Raw genomic sequence first — 16,094 nt, 5'->3', positions numbered from 1 at the left:
AACATTATCTGCTGGTTCTCACACAATCCTCGTCTTGCATGTAAATGACAGCAGACGAAAGCACATATACCTCGATTCCTCATCTAAATATGTGTATTTATTAGCGGCAGGCTGGAGATAAATAAAGAGCATCACACACCCTCCGCGCCGCAATGACAGCAAACACACCTTTTGTTCTCCGTGGCTGCAGGCAAACTACAAGTTGTTAAGTGATGCATCAAAACAGTTTGACGCAGCTCGCAGCGGCACTCAGAACTCCAGTGAACCTCGGAGCATCAGAGCAGGAACAGACTCTGAGAACAGTCTGTTTCTTGTTCTGTGCTGATTCTTCATGTATTCGCTTTGCTGTTTGCATGAGTGTTGTCATAGTAACTCATCTAAAGTCACTTGTCCAATTTCACTTTTTAATTAGGCTACTAAACTGAAATCATATGTTACAGTGTTAATAATAATTAGTACTTAGTCCATTAATTGATTTATAAGTTATCTATTAATAAACAACAATGTTGTACTTTTGATAACTTTTTAATTATTTTCTCAGTTTTCAATCCATTTATTACATTTATTTACATGCATCTGGCATTGGCTCTATGTCTTCATGGCAATCTGTCTTGCACAGGGGTCTGCAACCTTTAATGTCAAAAAAGCCAAAAAAAAATTTTGGCCAAAAAAGAACAAGGAAAACTTTCTAAGGAAAGTATTGTTTTGTTGGATTTAGCATCCATGGCTAAAGGCAGACTCAAGACACGCTGGCCAAAATCTAGAGGAAAAGCTGCTGAGCCGTAGCATAGGCTATGACACACATTTTAGATGAAGAAATATTAAAACAGTTCATTTTTAGGCAGTGTATAGGCTACATATTGTTACAGTTGGCAAATGTGAGAATCTCTTTAGGCCTACAGCAATGTGAAATGAAAATTAAAACATAAAAAAAAGAACTGGTGTTCATTTCCACATGATTTTATGCTAAAACCAAAGGGAGCCACTGGAGATGGACAAAAGAGCAGCGTGTAGCTCCAGAGCCACAGGTTGCTGACCCCTGATGTTGCAGTTGTTGAGATATGCAGACCAACATTTCCATCCCTAGAGCCATGCTGCAAGCAAACAATGTATTCATAATGCAAAACACAGAAAACTAACATTCCCTGATTTTCTTATTTGTTTTAAACATTATCCAGGTTTTGGCACTACGCTTCCCAATATGCTTTGCTACCATATATGTACAGACAACAGACACTTCTATTGAGACAGAGAAGTGAAGTGAAAGATGTCTGTATACTTAGTTTTGTTCCAGCTCTGAGTGTGAGAAAGGGAAGAATTTTGATGCAAATTGTGTTGATCAGGTTCGATATCTGTATATAAGTGCAGAATCAGATGGCAAGGGACAGGATTTTGGTACCAGAGACTTTCTGGTTTCAGTTTGTAGTCCGAATAATATTGACCAATCACGTTTGAGCAGAATTTGGTTTCATGCAGATGCAGTCTATATGGAGAGCAAAAGAGGTGCAACTCATCAGTTATGGTCTGTTGATGATTTAATGATTTATTAGCTTAGTCTGAGATTAGCCTCCATCTTCATTCTTATGTCTCAAGTTGCTAATAGGAATGTAAACGATGAGTGATGCACAAAGAAGGAAGTCTTTGCATGGACATCTGTCAACTACACAGGCAGCCCCGAATCATTAGGTGTTGCAGAGAGGCTAACTTGTTGTCTGACAATATCTGATTGCTTCCTAGGCTGGATGGGAGTTGAAGGGTTAAGAGAAGAAACTCAGCATACAACTCCCATCCTGAAAACCGCATTGGAACACTGTAAAAAAGTAGTTGAGACAACTCAAAATTTCAAGGCAACACACTGCAAAAGATTTTTGAGTTTTTAATAAGTTTTGAAACGAACTTAGAAAAGTTCTGTCAAAACATTAAAGTTTTAATCATCATTCAATTTCACTTCAATAAATTTACTCAATAATTTTTTTGGGGGTTTCTAAAACTCAAAGATTTAAGTTAATCTGAAGAAGAAAAGTAACTTATCTCAATGAAAGATTAGCATTTGGTAAAACTTCAAAACTTTCAAAACTTGAGAATTAGGGTTACAGTATGTTTCCTTTAAATTTTGAGTTTTCTCAACTTTTTTTGTTTTTACAGTGAACTTGTACTTAAGTCAGCTGACTATTATAAAAACACTTTGCTCATATACAACTGAGCAGAATGAATTTACTATTTGAAAAATTAGCTCAACTTTTTTTTCGAAAAGTTGGACAGAGCCACGGTAAAATGCCTTGAGTCAACATAAAATGTAAGTGCACATTCATTTATGACAATAAAGATGAATTGAACTGAAATAGAATTCCATTAGTTTTATCCAAAAGGGAGAAACAGCACCACCTAAATCTCACTTATCGCCATAAATATACTAGTGCCATAGTGACACAAACTACCATAAAGAAAGAATGAAAAAAGAACTTGTGATGAGCATTTTTCTCTACTTTCTGACATTTATTAATTTACCAGTCGAAAAAAACAATAAACAGATCAATCAGTTCTGAAAGTAACCATTAGCTTCAGCTCTAATTAGGCCTTCTGGGTATTTCCTAGAGGCAGTGCTGTCTCCAGGCAAAAATTCTGTCAGTGATTGAAGTAAACCTTAGTGCTTGTAGGCTTTATTTTATTAGCCTTTTTCTCTCTTGTGTTTTACTTTTTTTTTTTTTTTTTACTGAGTTTTAATCTAATAAAAACAAAAAACACAAACTATGTAAGCCCCGCCCACTGATGTTAATCCCAACCACTGAGATTATTTCTCTGTCTCTCTGTTTGCACCTAATTTGATGTTACCTGTTGCTCAATCTGACTCACCTGCACACTTGGTCCTGCTGATCAGTGGGGGTCCAGGTGCCCCGGTGCCGCCCTCCCCGGGCCGGGTGAGCAGGACGCTGATGCGGTACTCCGTGTCCGGCTCCAGGTGCCACACCTTATAGGTGAGCGAGCCCACGCCGTGAGTCTCCGTCCACATGGACTGGCTGGCCCGGTACTGGATCTCGCGCCGTATGACCGGCCCGTCCCCCACGATGGAGTTGGTGTTGAGCTGGATGATCAGGTAGGTGGGACCTGCCCGCAGGAGCTGGGGGGGAGCGATCGGTGTCGGGGGCACTGCAATCAAGAATTCTTGTCATTATACCTTATATCTAGATATATAATCCTGTAAAAGTGCTTTTTACATTATTTATGAGTGGAATAACAGACAAAATAGATGGAAATGCGTCCTCGAAAATGCTGATGAAAGACAGTCAGACATATTCAGTTAAAAAGAGCCGAGTCATGCTACCAAAGGAGAAGTCAAGGATTTCTGTCACTGATTTTCTCTTTTTTTGTTTAACAGTTTCAATAACATTATTTCTGCTCTGCTGAAGCATTGAGTCATAAAATCTTTTAATCACGTCAGGACTATGAGACAGAGAGAGACGGAGAGAGACTCTTGAATGCTGTAAATTCTTAATTTTCACTTTAATGATGCTGAATAAGAGCTTATTTGCATGAATAATTGTATAAATAATTCTGTCCTCTCTACACATAAAAACCTCAGCCTTGATGGATAATATGACCCTTATCAACCCGCCAAACATCACATTAATTCATCGCATGATGTTGTGTGTGTGGAAGGCTGTCGACTGATACAATACACACAGTTTTATGACATGATTTATGAAAATATGAAGCAACTGTGAATGCTTGTTGTTTTATTTATGAAGTGGTTTAGCATTTTTTGAAATATGTGTATTTGCTTTCTTCTTGAGGGTGAAATGTTAGTGTTGCTGTGATTACAGAGCTGGTGCCAGGGCGGGGTTAGCCTAGCTTAGCATAATGACTGGAAGCAGTGGGAAAGAGCTAGCCTAGCTCTGTCCAGGTCAAGCTTAAAAACCAGTTTAATCTTTAACTATGAATTGTCTTCTTTTCCTTTTTGTTTGTGCAAACAAACACAATAGTGATCTTGAGAGGTAGCTAGCTGCCTCTAGTCTTAATGCTAAGCTAGGCTAACCACATCCACTCTGACCTTGACACTTTACAAGAACAACATGAAATACATTAAAGCATTCATAAATAAATTATGTAATTTAGAAGTCTATTTGAAAATGCAGTTTAAAGAGGAATAGCATAGATTGGATTAACTAATTAAATTAAGAATACAGATTTTAATCAGGCATTTAAAAGGGCAGTTTCCTTTTCCATTTGCATTTCTCCGCTGCTTTTCTTTTTCCTCTCAGTTAATCCATTTGCTTAGTCATTTAGCCTCTCCTTTTAGCCTCTTCATTTAGCCTTTCCATGACAATTTGCTGTTAAACGCCATTTCTTCTGCATATGACCTGCCAGGTGATAGCCAATCAGAGAGCTTGTTACATCCTGTGGCTAATTTGCATTGTTTCATCTGGTTTTTACCAGCACAAAGCCCAAATTGTCACGGAGAGGCTAAAAGGAGAAGCTAAATTACACAAATTGATTAGCTAATGGGAAAAGAAAAAGCAACAGGATATGCAAATTGGAATGGAAATTGCCTTTTTAAATGCCTGACTAAAATGTAAAAACTGTATTATTAATTCAATTTGTGAATCTACTTATTTATTTCTATTCAGGCTGCGTTTTCAAAGAGAGTTTTTTTTTCTGAAGTTTTAAAAGTAGATTTAAATTATGTACTTACTTATTGACTGTTTTGTTGTTTTTTTAAATCCCTATTTAATTTGAACTTTTAATTGATGGATTCATATTCCATCTGCAAATTCTTTTTAGATTTCCTCTTTTTATTGCCAATTAAAATATCAAACAATGGATTACTTTGCGATTTAGTCTGTTTATTTATAGACTGATAAAGTAATTTGCAAACAAATTTAATAACGCCTGTTTTTATTCATTTTCACAGCAGCCATTTTGACATGAAAAGTAGATTAAACACAGGTTTTTACAAATTATACTAAGTAATTAAGGTCTTGTTCCATTAAGGTCAAACAACATCTGGGTGCTGCTCCATTCACTAAATGGAATGGAACCTTATTCAGTATCATTGATAAGACCTGTGTTTATTGTACTATTCCATATCAATATGGCCGCCATGAAAAACATCCAGTAGCTATCAATTAATAAAATGCTTCATTACTAGTTCCATGGCACTCCATACGACAATAATAACAATTATCACCTGTTCTTAAATCTGTCTCACCTCTGACGATGAGTTCTCCGAAGTTGGAGACGGCGGCGCCCCTCGTTGACAGGGTGATGCAGCGGTAGAGGTCCTGCTCCCCACGTTGCGCCTCCACCTGGAAAGTTGCCATCAGCCGTTTATGGCTCAGCCGAGACAGCAAGGGAGTGTCCAGCACCATGCCGTTTCTCCGCTGACAGCCAGACAAAGAACACAGAGAGAGAAACCAGCCGTGAGCACAACAACCCAACCACGCACGTCTACCTGAAGTCTCCTCCAGTGATTAGACAGGCTGTGAAGCGGACAGGAAGACAAAGGAGGGTCGGAATTAGCTACATGGGATGGCGAGATAATAAATACGTGATAAATGTCACTGGCAACAACAGTGTTTTCGCTCGCGAGGCTGGTGACACAAGCCTCCCGGGCTGTTGTTTCCAGCACGAAGGGCTCGAGCTGACATCTCCTCATCTCTCGCCATGCTAATGTGTCAGCGCTCCAGGCACACTGGCAATTGGCTCAACCAGTGGAAGAGGGAATCAGAGGCCAGCGCTCGCAATGAGCTGTTCCAGGTGCGAGCTGCAATATATGCAGCCCTCTCACAGAATAAGCAGATTATTATGTAAACTGTCCCCTGCTCACGCTTTTTACTAGTAAGTGGTTTTGACATCTGCATGTTTGAATTGGTTTAGGAGGAAAAATGCAGCGGCGTTAGAAAATATGAAATTAGATGTACAGCAGCTGGGTACTACTGCCTGAAGCCACAGATTATAAACCATTTTCACTTCAGCTCGGGTCACTGTAACAAAATCATACAGGAATTTAGTGACATTTTCTCATTATTTTACATATACATGTTGTATTTATCTAAGCTAATTAAACTTAAAATTTCTAGTATTACATTTTTGGAACAATCCTGAACTCTGAACTTGAATTGATGAGTTGAGTGAATCTCATCTCATCTCTCAATCAACTCATTAAACCAAGTTTCTAGAGAAACATCATCAGCATATTAGCAGATTTCCCAGAATGCATTGTTTGAGAGGTAAAACTCTTCTGAGACCCGTCTTTTATCTAGTATAAAGAAAACACACACAATGGAAACTTTCTATGTGTCTGTAATTCACATTGAATTCAGTCCCTCCCACTTTACACAAAAAATATAAATAAATATTGAACAAAGTTTCCCCAGCAGGAGTGGATGCAGCTGTGAGTTCTTTGTCAAACTTCTTTCAAACTGAGAAAACGTGAAAGGACAACACATTTGTTTGTAATTGCTGTCAGTGACTTATTTTGTTTTGAGTCATTACAAAATAACCTCAACTTGTCTTTTCAAATTCAGTCAATTTAAAATTCTAAGGAAGCCCAGACACTAACTTCTTTAAGTTAAAACAAATCTTCACTAATGTTCATCAGTGTGACTGAAGAGTTGTTGGTTCAACTTAATATCATAAGCTTATTGAACACATTTTCTTGAATACAACTGAATTCATTTCAAGTTAATTTGACTAGAAAAAAATGTTTTGAGTCACTACAAAATGACCTCAACTTGTCTTTTCAAATTCAGTCAACATAAAAATTTAAGGGTGCCTGCACACTTCCTTCTTTAAGTTAAAATGTTTGTCAGCTGATGGTTTAACTTAATATCTTAAGATTACAGGACACATTTTCTCAAGTACAACTGAATTATTATGAAGCTGATTTGACAAGAAGATAAGAAGACAAGTTTACTTGTTTTGAATTATCACAAAATTACCTCAACTTGTCTTTTCGGATTCAGTCAACTTAAAATTTTAAGGCAGCCCAGACACTAACTTCTTAAAGTCAATATTTCTCAGGTTCAACTGAATTAATCAGAAATTGATTTGACTAGAAAAGTTTGTTTTGAATAATTACAAAATTACCTCAATTTGCCTTTTCAAATTAAATCAAGTTATCATTTTAAGGCAGAACAGACACTAACTTTTTGAAGTTAAAACAGCTTTGTTTTTCTTTTTGTTTGTTTTTTTCAGTGAGTATAATCTGTTTTGTCTTCTATTGAATGGACTTTTTCAATTTGTCTACCACTTGTTTTTTTTTTCCTTCAGATTGAAGCTTCTCTTCAGAGTATATGCTGAACATTTTTTTTAACATTAAACATCCTCGTGCGTCCTTTTAAGGCAGATAAACGCTTCCATTTCCCCCCGTTCTGCTGTCATTCCTGTCTGGCAGCGAGCCCCTGCATCATATCATAATTAAGAGTTGGTGCGATAGCTAATTAAGGTTTGGACTCAGAACACATTGATGTTAAAGATGTAAACAGCATCTGAGACAGCCCGGCTGCAATTTGGGCCGGAGGACAGCGGAGGAAAATATGATGCTAATTGATTAAGAAACGTTATGCTAACAATTTGTTTGGACTACCTAAATAGAAGAAAGAGCTAACGGAGGAGAGAGCGGCTTCAGACTGGTCCAGAGAGGACCTCTCCAGCATCAGGGAGATCAAAGAGAAAGCAGCAATTAGCAGACTCGGTGTTGATGATCAAACAGGCCCTGAACAACAAATGGAGGAACAGAAGGCAGTAATGGTTTGTGATATATCTCTATTTTCCGCTGTTACCAGGTTATTTTTTTTTCTCTCTCTTAATGAGAAAAGTAAGGTGGAGCTGCAGCGAGCGTTAACTTAGGATGAGGAGTTCACTGCGGCGTACTGTCAAATTACAAAAGACAAGCCTCGCATTGTTTGTTTGCATCCTCCTCTGTATGCGCGCGCCGGTTTGTGTGTGTAGCTTCTGTCAACAAAGTCGCAAACTCTGAAACTGATAAAAACGGCTCTTTCACATGCCAATGATCTTCAAAGGCTTCAATTCAGAGGCGAGGGGGGGGAGGGGGGTGTGAAATAAAATCAGGCGGAAACACAAGGGATGGATCACCAAGTATACTGAGATCTCATTTGCAAAGCGCCTTCTCCCTGCTGCCGTCATTTCAAAAGCACTTAGATGTGAAGGCTTCAAGGCCAGAGGAAGAGTGGAGGCATTCAGGGATGGATTTTTGAAGACTAATATTAGCTCATATTCAAACTAAGAAAATTGAAACTATTTTCAGTTGGTGCATGAGAGAAATGACTTCAGGGGCTTTAGTAAACTAAACGCCATCACAATCAAAAAGCTACAAAAGCAGAGGCACCATCTTAATAATCCTCCGAAGCTTCAAAATGACTCATTTCCCCGCAACAACACAACCATTAAAAGACAAACTCAGAGTCACAAACTCGCTGCATTATTTAACATGATCAAATTATAATATTATTACTGGTGTTATGGTGATGGTTAAAATAATGGCTCCCATTTCCTGTAATAACAACCAGGCAGTTCATCACAAGGTCAGAGGAGGAGAGTCCAGCTCTTTCTGGATATTAACAGAGATTTAGTATTGTTCTTCCATAAAGTTGGAGGACATATTTTAAAGAGACAGCTTAAAATGAAATCAAAAATAGGTATTTTTCCTCTTACCTGTGGTTCTACTTTTCCAGCCGGATAGTTTTGGTGTGAGTTGTAGGGTTTTGTAGAGATAAAAAATACATTTGATTTCCAGAAATCATGACCTGGTTGCCCAAGATGATCCACAGACCTTCATGTGAGCGTTTTCATGTAGGAACTATTTTCTTTCAACCAAACTACACCCATCAAATGCATCATCACACCAGCTAGCTCACTAAATCATATTTAATATATGAGTTTCTGAGACCTCTACCACATCAGTGTGATCAAGACTTTCCTGAAAAACCTGTTGTATGCTAATTTTGATTTACTGTAACAATAACAGTTATATTGTTATGAATATTTCAGTATTTACTGTATTGAAACAACCTGTAATTACTTAATATTTGTCCCTCATTTTACAGCAAAACCGATCAAACAAACATCAAACAAGATATAGCCAGTACATAAGATAACTTATCTGTGAATCCCTCCCTCAATAATAATTTCATGATCCAATCTGCATTATTCCACCACAATCACAAGCACACTGTAAATTACAGTTTGAAATGTGAGATAAGATAAATTACAATATTCAGATAATTTTTAAATATACAACCTGCTCACTATATAATTACTTCTGTATTGCCAAAGGTTGTGAGCAAGTGAGCACTCGCTAAGAATTGTCTTTTTCATTGATTTTCTCTTAAAATATTCCTTTGCTATCATAAATAAATGTTATATTGACCAGTCCATTTTACATAGCTTCAGATATGATACCTAAAAACATCATATGTGTCATATCATAGATAAATTATATTGATTTTCTTTTGTAAAACAGTCCAAGAAACGCTTCAGTAAAAAAAAAAAAAAAGAAAGAAAGAAAAAAGAATTTTCTTGTAATTATTTGATGTGCCAAGGTTTACAGCTTAATTTTTACATCCTGTGCTAATGCTACCATAAGCCTCTCCTTCATTAGAAAGTGAAAGTTTCCTTCTGCGCAGTGATACGGTTGATGGGTGTAGTGCAATAGAAAAAAAGTAGTTCCTACATGAAAGTGCTCACAACAAGGTCTGTGGATGATCCTGAGTAACTGGGTCATCATTTCTGTAATAAGACATTGCTGTTGAGTTTTTCAAATCTATATATTTATTTTTGGCTGGTGCTTTTAGCACCGAATGCTGAGTGCCATCTAGTCCCATTATACTGCAGAGAAGACAGGCATCTGATACACAGCCAATATCTCCAAAACTCTGTAACTCACACCAAAACTTTTTAGGTGGATAAAAAGAAGGTTGAGGCATTTTACATGAAAGTCTGGATCAGCGTCACACAAATCTGAACATAAACAAACTCATGGATTTTGTGTTTTAAATAAAAGAAAAAGAGGAAGACAAAGTTTTGAAAATTACCTAAATATGATCCTAAAAATGCCTTTATTAATGCAATAATTTTGTGGGGGGAAAAAAGGGTCAATCTCAAGTAAAACTGCAACAGAAAATCTGACAAATGTTTATCACTCATAAAAGCACTCTTGCAGTACTTTCACAATAAACGCGGCTGCCAAGTTGGCACTAATCAACATAAGTGTTGACACTGATGAACACAAAATTCAAGCATGTTAGCTTGTGAGTGAAACTTGGCTTTCGTTACAAAAATACGGTTAACAAAATGAACACACAAAGTCATTTTGATCCACTTATGCATCTAAGGGTCAAGTATTTCCTTTTGCACTGTACTGCACTGCACTGTGGAAAACACTGAACCATCTGCATTATGCTTTTTAACCTGGGCAGCAATGGGAAATTTTGATATTATGCTATAAATTACACAATTATATAAACTTTTATGAGTTTCAGCTGCAATTTGTGTGAGGTCATGTCATATAATGCCCGCACTTTGCAGGTAAGAGGAAAACATATACATATATTTTTTTTATTTTGGGATGAACTGAAGTATAAATTGATGCTGCAGAAGCTGAGATATGCTGACTTACAGTCCCTTACATAGCTCAAGCTCCTTAACAGTGTATCCTACACCCACGATGCAACTAATGCATCTTTTCTTTAAATCCTCCATGCCTGGTAAATGCTTATAGCTTATAAACAGGCTTTCAAGCCCCCAGCTTGTAGCGCCTGCTTTTGAAACTCCCTCAGAGCCTATAGTGAGGTTGCCATCCAAATACAGCACACATTTTATTCAAATTTACAGAAAATGTAAAATGTTGTGTAAAGATTTTTAAAGAAAGTGGAGTCCTTGTCTAGATATGGATCCACATCCACATCCACACATATGGACACGGAGGCAAACGCTCAACCGTCTGAGCTACCAGACCACCTCTTTACTATCTCGGTTTGATGATGGTCTGGCACATCCTCCTCCCTCTGATCTCACTGTCAACAGTTTTTATTGGGCAATATTTTCCACTGAAGAAATATTCCCTATGTTCACATCGAGGTCTGTGGATGGTCCTCAGGTACCAGGAATATTTTATTTGGGGACATACATGCTGTTGAGTTTGGGATCTTGGAGATTTCTGACTGTAGAGTTGACTAATGGTATTTGCCGTTTTTTGTTAGTTCTTCAAAAGCCCCTTTGGGCAAAAGTTTGACTAACCTTAAAGCTACTACACAGAGGTTTTACTAGTTATGAAACCATCTCGGTTTATTACTGTTATATCTGTAAGATGAAAACTCATCAAAATAGGCAGGTGTGCTGCAAGTTCCACCCACTGCACAGGCAATGAAAAATGACACTCACAGACCTCAAAGTGGCGCTGCAACGATAAAGTTTACGTTTTTGCATTTATCTCAAAAACGGCTTGGTGTAGACGAAAAAATTCTTCAGTTTATCTGCATCTTTTCTCATTTAGTCTTCTGCTTAAAAAAAGTCAACTTTTATTACTTTTTTCTCAGTTTTATCAAAAAACTCGTCTTAGACCGTTGGGGCAGTCGTTCTGAAAATGAGTCAGCATCATCTACAGAATTCTCTTCTTTGCTTAGTCCGGTTGAACCGAACATCACCAAAATATTTCAGAAAGCACCTGAAACCAGCAGATCGATGTGTGATTTTCTTCAGAATTTTGTTACCAAGATTTTGACTTTTGTAAGCGTTTTAAGTTTGAAGACATAAAAATTCCCCAGTGTTGCACATCTGATATGATTGCCTCAACTTGTAAGAAGCTGCATGGAAACGTCTCCCCAGTGGTGCAGTCTGTGAGTCACCTTTTCTGGAGATCCAAAGGTCATGGTTCCACTTGCCAACAACGTGGCAACCTCTGCATGACTCTGTCTTCTGTGTCTTATCAATGTTTGTTTCTTACAAGCATTCAAATACTTGCAGTCCCCTCTGATACCATTCATTGCTGTTTATGGCTATATTTCTATATATTTAATCTTGGTTTAAGGTGGAGAACTTAAATTCAATCTCAGCAACAGTGTCATTGAGCGTGGCATGGAACAGTCATGTGACTCATTCATGGTATGAGCTGCTCATGTAAACAGCAGCCTGAATAAGACTTTAACGGGAGTGAAGCCAGCAGCTGTGAATGCAAATGTATGACTGTAATCTGTTCTGAATAAGACTGTCAGCTAAATGCCAAACATACAAAACGTCTTTCTCTGCATCCTTTGTGTTGCTTCTTCTTCTCCCTACAATCTCCGATCCCATCCTATTATCCAGGTGCTGATATGTCTCCTCGGCTGTTTCCTGCGAAGATGATAAAAAAAGGCAACTTGTTCTCACCTCCAGGAGGAAGGGCTCAATCTCAGAAACTTTGCCCGTGGCGACACACTGGAACGAGGCGTTCTGCCCGGCATTCACCTCCACGTCACCCAGCCGAGAGAAATGAGGCACCTTGTCTGTGGAAGGAGGACACACAAGACACACACACGCGGAGTGATGATAGTGGCACATCTGGAGCTGAGCATCACTGTCTAAATATATTAAACACACAGATGTGAATGGTAATTTATTCAGAGTCTGTACGGTAGCTACACACCCAGGCCTAGATACAACCTCACAAACATGAATGCATACATATGAAACAGCCACGTGTACAGAGTACAGTACAGATACTAAACAGTCATTCTTGGGAATCGGGACAAAACAATATTTTGAAGGGATTTGATTTTTACTCTTCAATTATGCTGTTTGAGAAAAATTTCTTTCATTTAACAGCATAGTCGTAGTGAAAGTAGTTTTCCAAAATTGTTAAGTTCTCTTGCAGCTAATTAAAATACTAAATAAAAATTTAATGAATTTGTCAATAAGAAAAGTTTACCAGTGCTTGAGCAGTATTCCTGCCTGGAAGTGAGACAGAAGTGAGACAACTTAAGCTGTTTTGGTGTTAAGTTGAGTCATCTCATCTCTAATAGCATATATTTCCATGTGTATTAAGAAAATAACATGCCATAAGGCTGCATATGAGACTAAATAACTTATTAAGACAGACATTTTTGGTTACTGCCACCCAGATGCACACACACGCAGATCTACACACATTCTCCATTCAGTTTGACAGAGACACAGTTGTCTACGATCACAGAGAAACTGTTTTTCTGCAGCATCAAATACTGTACTCTCAGTCTGGATCCTGATTCTGTTTATGCTAGCTGAAGAACACTGCTTGATATTACTTTTCATGAATCATAAATTTCAATAAAATATAAAATAACTGACACTGAGATGCAAAACAGGGCTAATTCTACCAAATGATTCTACTGAACGCATGCTATAATAAAGACATGCATAATGAATGTGTATGTTGAAATGCGTGTGTGTATTGTGTTTATCAAATGACATACCCCGCAGTTAGTCACACCAGTCTTTGCCAATAAGCAGCATTACATTTGTTTACTGGAATGTGTGTGACACCATATGGTAGCCCACACATCCACATTGTTGGCCATTTAATATAGCCTTCTTGAAGGCATCCTGAGGACATTTATTGTAAACAAACACATCTAAATTTACATAGAAACACATTGTTTATTTCCCAGAGGTCTGACAAACATTTTTTTTAATTTATATTTTGGAGCTTATACTGTTTTAGGTGGAAATGGTATATTAAATTGTGCTGAAAATGTACTGACACTCATTGTTGCAGAACATACCCATGCTGCACCTGTGTCTTGGAAAATTTTGATAACGCTGGTTGATGCTGGACAGTATGTACTGAGTCTTTCAAAGCACAGCAATAAAGTTCTCACGATCATTAAAATTTGAAACAGTGATACTAAATTGCTGGGCATTTTATTGCAGTTTATTGCAATACTGATTATTATTTTATGCCTACATTGTTTACATCTATGTTTGCTTGCTAGCAGTCTTCATCACTGCCTTTTGTTGCTGCATTTTGTACCACCATCAAATGCCAATCAGTGGAATAGCATGAAGCAGTCAAAAGAGACCCGCTATTCAAAACACTGCCTTCAATGGCTGAAAAGGCCACATTGTACCTTTAATGAATAAATGTTAGCCTAGTTTTTTTGAAAATTGCCTCCAAATATTTAAAGGTTAGCTTGCAGCACATTACCAAATTAACCCCTAACCGTTTGTTACTTAACTCAGCAGCCTACTAGTCAACACTGTTGGACAGAAAAAAATATGCAGCACAAATGCTGGTCAATGCTCGCAAAATATGAGATATAAACAAAACCAGGATCCTCTCATCGAAATATTCCCTTTAATGGTCGAAAACATAACATGGTACCTTTAATGAGTAGTAGTGTTAGCCTTGTTTTTTGAAAATTCTTTAAAGGAGCACCATGTGAGAATTGGCCACCTGCTGGGGTGTAGTACATTACCACATTAACCGCTAACTGCTGCTAACTGTAGCTGCCATTAGCTGGTAAACTCAGCTGCGTCCTAGTCAACATGGCCGGACAGAAGCAATATGTGGCACAAATACTGGTCCATGTTAGCGAAACATGAGATACAAACAAAACCGGGACACACTCTTCTAAACAATGCCTTTAATGGGCAGAAACTCAACATGGTACCTTTAATAGATAAGTTCAACTGCTGCTGCTGCTAGCTGTAGCTGCAGTTAGCTGGAGAACTCAGCAGTCTCCCAGTGAACACAGCTGGGCTGGAACTGAACACACCCTCAGAGAACGATAAAGGCCAGTTTGAAGACAGGGAATACAGTACTAAGGGGATCTACAGCAGCCAAGACCAGGACTCCAACTCTGGAGATGGCAAAGACATAGCGGATTTAGGTGTGAGGCAGGAGAAAACTGGCAAGAAAATCACCTCACTGTTGTTGTACAGGACGGGCTGAGGCTGGCTGTTTAGCATGCTATCATGCTAACAAAGATCTTTTTGACATAAATTCAAAACAGTTATTTCTTAACTTTCTGTTGGCAATTTTAACTACTTAATTTGTATGTTTACAATAATAAACTCTTGTTTGTTTGTTTTTTTTCTTGTTTTGGAGTCTGTTTCTCTCTTGTCAGTTGGATTAATTGTGATTTCTGGTTTGGATTTCCTGCTACTAAGCTGCAGATCAAAGTAGCACAGGATCATTTTCATTGTCATCTTGTCACTTTCAGCTCCCTTCCAATCAATAAGCAAGTAACAGAGCACAAAGATGCTGTACTGTATATACAGTGTGTGTTTATCACATATACATCAGTCTGACATTATAATTTGCTGTTACTGCAACACATTTCACTGCTGCTGAGAAGTCGGAGCACAGATGACACTAATGAGAGATTTTGATTCACCTTTTAATCAAACATGTCTGTGAGAATGTTATGCTTCAAAACAAAAACGTGCAATCTAAAACTATGTTATTTAAAAGCTTTTTATGAGCAGGCAATTTGACTTCACATAGTAACACAAGCACAGGTGTTACACTAATAACATTAACAATGAGCCAGCATGCACAATGTCAGGACCCTGAAACCGAGAAAGCTAAATGGAATTCAGCCATCTATAACTATGCTGTGTTTTCCTCCTCTGACTAACAATCATCTTTGGAATATTAAAGGATTTCTAACTGTCCAATACTGGCATTGAGTTAAAAGTTGGCACATAATATATCACAAACAATACCCATGTGGCTCCATCCAAAAATGGTTCTCTCACTCTTTTCACATGTAAAATAACACAACGCTTTAAGCAAAACAAGTTTTGGAGGGCACACAAATGCTGTTACTTTTGGACCACAGCTGGCAGTAATTATATTTTGTTTTAATATAGCTACAATATAACTAAATTTGATGGTTTTCATGCCAAAAGCTGCAAACAGCCCCTGTTTCTCATCACAATTAGTTGTATTTTTGGCAGGCAGAAAAATGTCTAAGCCAGCTTTGGCACTACACAGTACTTAAACCTCTCATTAGCTTTATTTACATAATGGCCATATATGAACAGAACAGCAAAATTATTATTTAAGCTGTAAACAAAAGGATACAACTGGGACAAACGTTATTGTTCCATAGATTGAA

At 37.8% G+C, this 16,094-nt stretch overlaps 1 protein-coding gene across 6 annotated transcripts in view; it reads right to left on the bottom strand.

The window, feature by feature from the left end:
• ptprua (protein tyrosine phosphatase receptor type Ua) overlaps positions 1-16,094 on the bottom strand; it is a 310,129-nt gene that overhangs the window by 113,809 nt on the left and 180,226 nt on the right. For all 6 annotated transcript variants that reach the window (XM_084739999.1, XM_084740002.1, XM_084740000.1 and 3 more), the window contains exons 5-7: positions 12,385-12,500; positions 5,207-5,378; positions 2,854-3,147 (exon numbers count right to left, since the gene is read on the bottom strand). In XM_084739999.1, coding sequence (XP_084596125.1) covers positions 2,854-3,147; positions 5,207-5,378; positions 12,385-12,500 — 582 coding nt within the window. The remainder of the gene's footprint in view (positions 1-2,853; positions 3,148-5,206; positions 5,379-12,384; positions 12,501-16,094) is intronic.

The sequence above is a fragment of the Lutjanus erythropterus genome, chromosome 16 (genome assembly GCF_056507025.1).
Source record: "Lutjanus erythropterus isolate fLutEry1 chromosome 16, fLutEry1.hap2, whole genome shotgun sequence".
Classification (NCBI taxonomy): Eukaryota; Metazoa; Chordata; class Actinopteri; order Lutjaniformes; family Lutjanidae; genus Lutjanus; species Lutjanus erythropterus.
Note: the sequence above shows the minus strand (reverse complement) of the source record. Positions and strands in the feature narration are given on the sequence as shown.